At 26.9% G+C, this 12,231-nt stretch overlaps 1 protein-coding gene across 1 annotated transcript in view; it reads left to right on the forward strand.

The window, feature by feature from the left end:
• The first annotated feature begins 248 nt into the window (after positions 1–248).
• Positions 249–12,231, forward strand: part of LOC136987643 (myosin heavy chain, non-muscle-like) — a 62,003-nt gene continuing 50,020 nt past the window's right edge. The window contains exons 1-2 of the mRNA XM_067285392.1: positions 249–842; positions 4,021–4,177. Coding sequence (XP_067141493.1) covers positions 483–842; positions 4,021–4,177 — 517 coding nt within the window. The 5' untranslated portion in view covers positions 249–482. The remainder of the gene's footprint in view (positions 843–4,020; positions 4,178–12,231) is intronic.

Here is a 12,231-nt window from a genome sequence, read left to right on the forward strand (position 1 = left end):
CAAAAATATATTTTCTTTAGAAAAAAAAAAAAAATTTGCGCTAAAATATATAACAAAATTTCTAAAAATTACTTCGTATTAATCCTTATAATTAAAATTTATCGGTATATTTAATGATTATAATCTGTATATTTAATGATAATTAAATTAATTTAAAAAAAACAATAAAATTAGTCTGGTGGTTGCGATGAGTCACGTAAGAGCTCTTACCAGACGGAGCCACAGTCACAACGGCGGGAGAGTCACGTGATCCGATTACTAAGAGAAGTTGATCGGTTGCTACGGTGACCAGTCGTCGCTCGGTTATGATCGTAGATGGAACGGCTTTGACATTTAATACAGTTTCTTTACCGTGTAATTCTTTTTACGCTCTACGCAGTCCTCTCCTCGTAGGGTTTACGTAAAGGATAACCCGAGCTGTGGTCATTCAGCGGTCTCGTCGTTATTTAAAAGAGCCGGTATTAACGGAGATTGAATCCAAGATGGCCGCCGAGACGTCAAATTTCGATGTCGGTAACAATCCAGAATTGAAGTATTTAGTGGTAGATAAAAACGTTGTTAACGATCCCACGGCTCAAGCCGAATGGACTTCGAAGAAATTAATATGGATACCTCACGAAAATCACGGTTTTGTGGCGGCGAGTATAAAAGGAGAAAAGGGTGACGAGCTGGAAGTGGAGGTCGTAGAGACCGGTAAAAGATGCCTGGTTAACAAGGATGATGTTCAAAAAATGAATCCACCAAAGTTCAATAAGGTGGAGGATATGGCCGAACTCACCTGTCTCAACGAAGCATCCGTCCTGCATAATCTCAAAGACAGATATTACTCCGGCCTTATTTATGTAAGTAATCTTTTTCGTCTTAACTTCACGTGGTCTGGTATGAATGTTAATTAACTTTCGAATGTTCGGACGTTAATTTTATTAATTTTCGAACGTTCCTGACGTAAACGCATACAATTCGCCGTTACACGCAAAATTTAATACGAACGTTCGATAATTAACGTGTGCGACGAGTCAATTATCGCATTTATGTGACAATAGAGAATTTAATTCCAGTAAATGTACTGTAAATGGAGACGTTTGGCATAATTAGTTTAATTGTCAGAAATACTACAACTAAAACAAATATTTAATTTATTTTTCTTAACTTTGCAGTACAATTATCGGCTTAAATTATTAAAATACAATTATATTAATCGTAAATTTATTGTGTGCATTTACATGTACTGTACTGTACATTATGAAAATTTTTTTGTCAGCATTCCACATTCCTGCATTAATATCTGAAAGATAATATGTACTGCACTTTTTATTCATAATTGATAAAGATTTAATATCTTGCGGTGTTAAGTAAGGGTAATTAAGACTATATTTAGATGAGTCTGATATTAAGAGATCAATTTAAAATTTCATTTATTAGCCTATTCATCGTAAGAATGAATCTTACAGTGATATATCAGAATTTCGAAATATTTGCTAAGTTGTGAAATTACAAGTTTCAATAGAAAAGAAATTCCCTACAGAATTTTTTTTTTGTACAGGGAAGCATGATTTAGACATTCTGTTCAATAAAACGTGTTACACAGATGGCACCAAACAATACTTTGATGTTTTACTTCTGCTTTTAAATGTAAATCAGTCGTTAAAGTCAGAATAAACCGAATTAGTTTCTGTATTTAATATGCCCAATTTAAAGAAATTAAATTAACTAAACGGCTTTATTTTTTTATAGTGTTAAGTTCGAATTGGGCGTCGTCGCATTGGCGACGGTTGTCTGAATTTTCTTCGGGTCAAGAAAATAGAACAGGTGGAAATGCTAATAAAGGAATGTTTTTGGTCAGAAATAACGTCGTCGATCCAAATACAGCGAGTGTGTGTGTTTGAATTCTTCGATTGCCGTTTTCTGTTGCGAAATCGCAGGAACAAGCGGATGTTTATCATGTCGAATCGGACTATAAAAGGTCAAACTTTATGGACAGACCGTTGAAGTCATCGTGATGTAAGAGTGCGATCGAGAAGCACATTTCGATGTTCCGTCTTTTTTTTATTTTTCTTTAAAACGAAAATTTAATAAAGTTTAATTTGAAGATCATTTAATATCCTGTTCTTGAATGACATTGCGTGTTTTATAATTTCTTACTCGTAATTCATCGGGTACGCTCTCCGATGACGTCAGTCATAATGGCATTTCGGTATCGAATTGTAGACTTCAGACATAAATATAATCGTTACAATTCGTTCGGAAAGAAGTGGAAGTTGTTTTCTCGACTGGTCTCCTTCCAACCTGTCAAACGGGGATGTTATCTTGTTTCAGTAAATCATCGCCTTGCAGGAGAACCAGGCGCCTTCATTCCATAAGTTTTTGTCTATTGACCTATAGAATGAAGAATTTACTCGAGCCATAGGGCAAGCCATTTTTTTGAAATTTTTATTGAATTATTCGTTTTAGTACGACACTCCTATTTTAATCATCAGGAATGTTAGCCAGACCACTAAATATTTTTCGATAAAACGAATTTGATCAGTTCATTTACAAACTGCACCCTTTCCTCCAAAGTAAGGAAGTTCCACCGGATTTATCCAGGATGTCCTGGAACTAGAGAGAGAGTTCTCTTCCTAAAAAAAATCCTAGTTATATATCAGAGGAATTGTAGAGAAGTAGAATTCAAAGTTCACTTGTATTTGATTGACTTTTTTTTTTTTTTTTTGTTTTCTTGTTTGAATCGTGTCCGGGTTTGATAACCGATTTTTCACTAGTATTTGTTTACTGACAGTCTAGAAATAAGTTTTGTCGGCTTCTTGTGGATTGAATGTTGAAATACCTAGTTAGAAAGTGTGCCAAAAATGCCATCCGTTATTAAAAAAAACCGTCGAATTGTCAGATTTGTCTAGTTTAAATGATTTATCCGTTGCGGTAATCAGCCTTTTATACTTAGAAGAATCAAAGTTCAATGTTCGAATTTGTAATTTTTCAAAGATAATACAATTTGTCATTTTTAAAAATATATACATACATAATCACAATTTAAAAAAAAAAATGCTTTACGAGTATTCATAGATAGATTATTTCGCGTGTAATCTATACACGGTTGTTTTAAAGATTATATGTATATATATTATTTAAAAATAAACTGCAATCTTACGAAATATTTATTTACTCTGTGGGTAATTTTAAAGATTTATGAACAGTCATAAATAGCAGTAGTTTTTCTATTATGCGTTAATGGGTTTATTTATCGTTGCCTTTTCATTGTAAAGGAATAGAGTAATTTATTCTTTAACGGTTGGTTTTGTCGAGTTGATGATCAGTTAAATTTAAGGTAAGCCGAAAGAAAACAGTTATTGTTGTAATAATGGTAAACATGTAACTATATAATAGCATCCGCTGTAACGCTATTAAAAGCAAGTTTATAGAATGAAAGAACTTTTATCATAAAGACGGCGTCAAGAGATTACGAGAAATTCCTATGAAACCATTAAAAAACATTTTGTGAATGACTTACGTACTTGATGACGATAGCACAATAGTCATTGATTGCAGATAACTGTATCTGTTCCAATGGATTTTCGTTGTTAAAAGTAATTCGACCCAAGTTAACTATTAGATTATATCATTCGAATGCTTTAAAAAAAGTTAGTTTTCTCTTAAAAATTCAGTGGAATGCTTCGTGTCACAGTTAAAAACTCAATAAAATTTATAAAATTATGCTTTATTTAAAATTGTTTCTATTAAACAAGCTTTAATAATTTAAAACTTAAGCCGTTTTGAACGAACAAATATGCGAGATATAACTTGTTATTCGTTTAAAAAACTTTTAATAACGATAAATTTATTTTTGTTTGTTTGGAACGAATCCAATTTTGCACCTAACGTGTGAATATTTTTTATTGAGAAAGGTCGATAAAATTCTGTATTTATGCATTATTATTATTTTTTTTTTTTTACTTCTAAAATTATTCAGCACATTCAATTTAAAAAACGTTTCCTACTTTAACATCATTTTCTATTCGTTTTCAGACATATTCGGGGTTATTTTGTGTGGTCGTCAATCCTTATAAGAAGCTTCCAATCTATGCAGAAAAAGTGATCGAACTTTACAAAGGAAAGAAAAGGCATGAAGTTCCACCCCATATCTTTGCAGTTACCGATGGAGCTTACCGCAGCATGTTGCAAGGTACCAGCTGCTCATATTTAATCAACTTACGTCCGGGTAGAAAAATATTCGAATATCCTTACCAAATATAGTCAACTACTAGGACGTAAATCACTCGATACTTATCGTTCAATAAGTAGTGACATATGAAATATAATCGTTTAACTGATGTAATAAGGCAGAGAAATGATTATATTGTTTATCACATTTTACATTACTTTCAATATATTATAATATTTTTGACCCGATTAAAAGATATTTTTTAAAAAAAACGTTTTAATATTTGATCATTCAAAAGACCTTGACTTGTAGCTCATATTTAAATTGAGAAAATACTTTATATAATTTACATTCTCTGATGTAATCAAGTGATATTCTAATATTTTACATTTTTTTTTTTAAATTTTATTTTTACTAAAACAAAATTTTATTCTATTTAGTATAATAAAAAAATACATTGACTTTTTATATATTTAAAAATGGCTTTTTTCAGTGGAGAATTTTTTTCTATTTTAATGAGCAAATTTAGTTTTGAATAGTGTAGGGGCAAATATCAAAATAACAATAATTTTATTTTAGTTTATTATTATAATGTTATTAAATTATGTATTAGTGATTATTATAGTGATACTAGATTATTTTAATGCTGTTTACATTATAATTTAGTATTAGTTTATTATTTTAATGTATAATATGTTAATATTTAAATTGTAAAAATATATTGAAGAAAGATGATGGAGAAACAAACTGTTTTAGTTTAGAAAAAGAAAAATATATTTCTTACTAGACTATACAATAAATGAGTTCATTTCTATTGGTCTCTTCACACGCTTTCGCACTAATGTAAACTTTTTTAGTTTTTAAACTGGTAACTAAACATGAACATTTTTGTAAGGTGCTGAGTAGTAATCAATAATTTAAGAAACTTTTACTTGAACCTTTCATAATAAATTTGCCTGTATGTAATAATATATATTTATTTTATCTATTTACTAGATTATTGTACATACTTAGAGCTGAATGGTGGTATGAGGTGACTAGTCGGCGGCCTCGTGGCATTTTTCCTAATAAGCTGTTTTTAAGAGTACTTTAATATTTTATCATAAAAACAAAACTATGCTAGACTGCAAAAGCATGAGAGATAACATCCATTAATCCGATACATTAGAATTACCAAAGGATTTGCTGGAGTTTTGATTGAGCTATCGAGTGTGTTCTAAATTAAAGTTAAAAATTAATTATTATAATTACATTATAATTTAACTTATAATTATTAAATTTAACATGATGACAGCCTAACCACCTACCTCCTATCTAAATTATCCTGTTTTGGATTATTAATTAAAATGGTTCAATCAAAAATTCAGCAAATCAGTAACTTTAACAATTTACAACCTATTGGTAAGAGCTAATAGATTAGACTGTTGTACTGTACCTTTACAATTTACAATATAAAGATTGTATATTGTAAAAGTGCAAAGCTTCATTTCTATTATATATATTAACACATTCAACAGCCTTCTTTATAGAAGTAATTGTTTCTTACATCATGAAAAATATGTTGAGAATCAATGGCTTTAAGTATTAAATAATTAATACACTTTATGAAGTAATTTCTTACACAAGTTTGATAAACTTGTTATCTTGAAGTTCCATATATATTTTCAGTTCTGGTTTGATGGTAACTTATGCCTGAGGCAAAATTTGTTTCTCCTGCTTCCAGAATGGTTGCCAATAGAGCACTTCTAGTGCTGGCACACTTGTATGAACTATTTATAAACAATTTTAACACACATTTACTTTATTTGGCTTTTAATTTTTAGTTATTTCCTTCCCCTTTTGAACATTTTGACCATTTAGTTTGCTGCTTCTCTCACTTTACTGCTTGAGGCATGTTGCCTTGTCCATCAAGCCGACCCTGTAACTTTTATTACCAAAAGAATTTCCTCTCACAAAATAGTTTTTAATCAGTTTATTAAATATTAAGTATTAGTAGCTGAATTGAATTAATTTTATTTAAATTAGGCTTTCTTCCAATTTCATTTCTACTTATAAATATTTCCTTTATAAAAATAAAACTGTTTCATATGTGAGAAACATTTTCAGACCACTAATTTTACATTCAGTTTAACTATAGTTCAGACAATTATTATTGTCCACCTATTATAAAATGATTTGAACTGAAGTTAGCCTATTGAAAAATGTTTTTGTATGATCAGTAATTTGACTTTGAAGAATTGTTTATTTCCATGAATAATTTCATAATATTTTATAATGTAAATAAATTATATGTATATATACTGCACGCTGTACATAATTATATATTTGAGATATTTATTGCAACATGATAGTTTAAATATGAATCATAAAATTAATATGTTAAGATTTCTTTTGTTTACAGAACACAATATTTTGAGACCTTGCTTAATGGGAAATGTCAGTTATTTCTGTTATAAATATTAAACATTTTTGATGTAGATTTTTGTATAGTTAATACATACATTAAATCATCTTTGTTTTATAATTTATTAAATATTTGTCATGAAAAAATATTTATATTAATATAAGAATTTTAATTATTTTATCTAATCAAATACTTAATATTTAAGTAATAATTCTTGGATGTGAAATTCATAATCCATATACAAGAATAATTCTTAAGTAATTTATTAACATACCTGAGTGATTTTTTTTTTTTTTTTTTTTTTTAAAGCAGTACTTCTTACTTAAAGAATAAGATAAATTGAATGTTAAGATATTCAAAATACAGTAAGTCCTCTACTTACGAACTTAATCCATTCGTAGTGGTCGTTCGCAAATCGAAAAGTTCGTAACTCGAAAGACGATGTTTGGCGCAAAACTCAAATACAACGTTGTTTTTACAATTATGTAATGTTTAGGCTACTTGAATAATGTTGAATTAAGATTGTTAAAGGGAAATATAAATTCAAATCAATCGTATGTACAGTACATTATTTATTAAAATTACTCATTTAAAACAACTACAAATGTACATATGTATGTACTGTAAATATTTTCACGTAAAACTTCAAAAATAAACTTGACTCTACATAAAAATAATAACCAACTGCACTTTAACCCGTCATCTGTCGGCTTTGTTTGTAACTTCAAAAGTTCGTAAGTCGAATGTTCGTAAGTAGAGGACTGCCTGTACTGCATGATGACAGATATTTAAATATTTCAATATTTAATGTTTTGGTAGAAAAGTATTTAATATTATAATATCATATTTTATCAATTATCCTTTTTAAAATAAGTACATTACCTTATAAATATATTATCTTGTTTTGACAGATACATACGAATAATTTATTAAAATAAAAGTTAGTGTTCTAAATTAATATTCTCATTTTGAAAATAATACATTTCAAATATCTTTATTGACATTACAGATGTAACAATAGAAACTTTGCAATTTACTTACGTACTTTAGTATTGTTTACAGTTTTAAATTCATTAAGAATTATGAGAATTAAAACATTTCAAACAAAATTTAAGAATTAGATATAACCAAAAATACACAAATATGGATAAATTTATACATTTTACTTTCCAGGTTCTGTTATATGTAACAGAGGGAAAGTATGACGATCGATCAAAAAGAAATGACCCCTCCCCAGATTTTTACATTTTGGATTCAGGATCTTGAAATGTTGAGAAATGCAAAAAATTTTGGGAGCTTTCTGTATTTACGGGTGTGTGGGGAGGCAAGATTTTGTCCATCCCATTTGATGATTAATAACTTCTGTGCTTTTTTTGTTGAAAATTTCTGAAATTTTGCAGGTAGATTTGTTTATTAGGGGGATCGATGCTATTAAATTTTGTTATTAAAGGTAAATGATGGGGTGGGGAGAAAAAGGGGGGGTTGTGTCATATCTCCAGTAGGGTTAGACTTGATGATTTTTTACTTATTGGCATTTACAATTTTGTGTAAAGCCCATCCCTACCCTAAAAATTAAGCTTTTTGCCATTTTATAATAGTTAAAAATATAAAGTTTTTAATAAAATATCATAACAGATTTGGCCACCAAATGCTGCTGGAAAAGTTAAGCAACTTGTTGCTGGATGTTTTCATAAAGTAATTAATAGTTTAAATTTGATATAAAACCGACAGTCAACTAATTACTATATTTTAATGGCACTTGTTTGACTAAGAGTGCACACAACTAATAAATAATACATCTTATTTAGATATTTAGAACATACTTTACTGTACAATTATTATTATTTTTTCCATAATCTCGTTATAAATTATTTATATGATAATCTTAAGTATGATAAACTCTATATTAATGTGTTCGTTGTATTAAAAATACTTATGTATGGCCTGCATACATATACATTTTCACAAAATGACTTTTTTTGAGTTATATTTTTGTAATATACAAACAAGATGGTAGTTTAAGTTTACTAATACTATCTCATTTTATGTTTTGTTAGCTTTTTCATTATTAAGTATAATGAATTTTATAGGCAGAACTACTTGAAGTAATTAATCATAGTAATGAATATTTTCAATCAATTTTACATTATCTTAGACAATAACATTTTGAAATTTAATCTGTAATAAATGTTAACAGTTGGACATTATATTATAAACAGCATAAAATATTAAAAATATATTATGCAGTTTTTATTTTAAAATAAAGTTATAGTAAGTGGCTAATTAACTTTTTAATTTATCAATGTTTTTTCATTATTGATGATATTAAACGTATATTTTCTTATAAAAATAGGAATAAATATGTATAATTTAGAAAAACCTACATATTTGAATTTAATTGCTAATGAATAATGTACAGGTTATAACAGATGGTTTATAGAAGTTATTTCATTTTCAATTGCAGTAAACTATTTTGGACAAACGTTTTCATATAGAAAAGCTAATAGATTATAGAATTAAATTATCTACATTAACTTATTAGTTATTAGACGAGATGAAACGGAATAGATTATTTAATTTCTAATAAGCTAAGATTACGTATTATAGGCCGAATTGTAGGTGTTTGTTTATAAAGTTCAGAGGTTTGCGTTTCTTATGATGAATTTTAGAATTTGATCAGAAAATTCTTATGATTTCCTCTAAACGTTAATGTAGACTACGTGAATAGTGTTTTAGTACTTAAAAAGAAAAATTGTTGCATTTGGCACAAAATTGTAGAAAAGTTATTATTTTGAATCATCTTTTTAAAGTTAATTTTGAAAGTAGGACATCCTTTTTTTTAACATTGAATTAAATAATGTGCATGTTATTTTTAAATGTAGCTTTTATAAAATATTGATTTATTTATTTATTTTTTTAATATAAAGATCACTGATCAGACTTCTTTAGAATAAACTTTAGGACTGTTTTAATTTTTATGTAAAACAATTAATTAAAAGTTTTAAAAATAGAAATTATTAATAAAAAATGTTTAATTTTATTTTGTTAATTCCTGTTAAGTGTTTAAGTATTTAGTGATTGTAACAAATACTAGATTTTATTTTGAAAGGAATGTCGATTTTGAATTAATCTATTATGAATATATTTTAATTTCTAATCAGTTAATTTTTCAGTTGTTTATTGTTCTACATAATTGTTGATTAAAATGATTATCATAAGATATACTGAAAATTTAATTAAAACTTTTTTTAATTTTACATAAATTAACTTCTATTTATAAAAGTAAAATGAGTCAGTAACATATATAAGTACAATCTAGTAACATCAGATAAGCTGGCACCTTATTTTACTGAAATGCAAGATGATTCATCAGTTTTACTTTATTATAAATAGCATTTATGACTTTCAAAAATAAATAAATATTGTGTGCTATTTGTCTTAATTATACATTTTTCGTATAATTGAAATCCAATTAATTTATATTTGCGAATTATTTTCTAACCGTCTTCATTAGGTGATTCAGGTGGTTGTAGATGTACCGTGACAGACAGATAATGGCCTTGACTCCGGTGAGGCTCACTGACCTGTCCTTGGATTTGTCATCTCGATTTTTATCACTATTTGGATTATAAATATCAAGATTTTAAATCTTTTAAAAATCATGCTAACTAGAAATTTTTAATTTCACACTTTAGTTTGAATAGATATTAAGCATATAAAATTGCATTATTCTTAAGCTATTGTATCAAAAAATATTTTCAGTTTCATTTTATTGTAGGTAATTAGTTGTCAGATTAATGTTTGATTACTAATTTTTCTTACTTCAGAGATTACAGTAAATATATATCATCTATAACTATTTGTAAAATGTAACTTATTTTCTATATAACTTACTTAGTCTATTTTCAGATATTAGCAAAAATTTAATCTTTTTAAATTGATTTGTTATATGAAGTTAATTATACATTATTTCTGTGTTTCCCCCCCCTTTCTTCTACCTGTTAAACTTTACATATTTAACAGTTTAAATAAGTATTATTAAAAATAGTCATTTGTACATTAATTTTCTGTGTGCAATTGTTTTTATATAATTTTTGAAATTAATAAGTAATAAGCTATATTAATTTCAAAAATTATGAAATAAAAATGATCTTAACTTTAAGTTTCTTTTTAATCATAGTTTTGTCATAGATTTCTCTTAGAGATTTATTTTTTATTAATAAGATTAAAACCTGGAATATAAATTAAAATGCTATATTGTAATAATTTACTTTATAGTTATGTTTGTATTATTATTATTTTTAATAATTATATTATAATTTTGATCCCTTAATTATTATTTCAATAATAACAATATTTTTTCCTTAAATAATTAAGCAAAAGACAGTTATAATATATTTTGAATTTAAAAATGACTTAACCCACATTTTTAAATCCATTATCCATTTTTAACAAATTGGCAAGTAACTGATTTGAACTTACTAAATCTGTCAGCCAATGTTTGGTTTTCTTCCTATCATTGACAATTTGATAATATACCATATCTTTTAAAAGATATGAATAACATAATTTTTTTTTGAAATGTGGTTAATTTAAATGTGCTAATTATATTTTTGCATATTACTGATGTAAAAAGTCATTTAAAAAAATTTCACTTATAAATCTATGATCTTGTTTCTGTTGCTACTTCTAGCTTTTATTTGTAAATTCATGTCAAACATTAATTTTTTTTTTTCAAATAAACTATTTTATTAAAATTTCTTACATTTTGCTTTGTAAGTTCATTTTGAAATTCTTTTTACATTAAGATGAAAAGGTTTAAAATAAAACAAGCTTAATATGTAATATGATATATCAAATTTCTATAAAAAATTTTGCTGAATAAACTTATTTACAACTTAGTGAAATATTGTCAATGATAATTCTATAAACCATAAGTCTTCTCTATTTATCAAAATTTAATTTACATTATTGCTGAAAAGTTTTAAGATATGATTAGAAACTGTGCACTTTTAATTAAACATTACCTTTCTGAAATAAAAACCAAATACAGTCAAACCTGTTTTTATGCGGGGGATAGGGACCGCATTAAAAAAAACGCATAAAAAAAAATCTCACGAAACTTCACGAATGGCTGTAAATAATAGTTTTCGCGACACAATTAAAAAAATTTTTTTTTATGCGGTCAACAGGGACCGCATAAAAAAGTCTCACATAGAAAATAACTCAAAACCGTACGAAATAGAATTTATTGACAACAGATGTCAGCACTTGACTGCATCGTCTGGTCTATCGTCTGTTTTACATATTTTTGTCCAGGTGGTGTTTTGTTGACTTAAAAAGTAAATTATTTCATTTTTTGCATATTCATGCAATAATATTACTATAATAAGTGCATTTATGCTATAATAAGTTTATTTAGCTATAATAAGTCAACGTAAGACATGACGAATCGCACGAGACTAGTCGCCAACTATACCGCACAAATTAAAAATTCGCATTAAAAAAATCGCACAAATAAAAATCGCACATAAAAAGAGCGCATAAAAACCAAATAGTTATAACTAGCAGAATATTTAGACTGTTTGTTATAGATTGGAAATTTAAATTTGTCGTTTATTAATTCTTTTTTATCTTTGTTGATTTAAAAACATGTTTTTATACTATTTTA

Source organism: Centruroides vittatus, unplaced genomic scaffold, assembly GCF_030686945.1.
Source record: "Centruroides vittatus isolate TY-2023 unplaced genomic scaffold, ASM3068694v2 scaffold_2569, whole genome shotgun sequence".
Classification (NCBI taxonomy): domain Eukaryota; kingdom Metazoa; phylum Arthropoda; class Arachnida; order Scorpiones; family Buthidae; genus Centruroides; species Centruroides vittatus.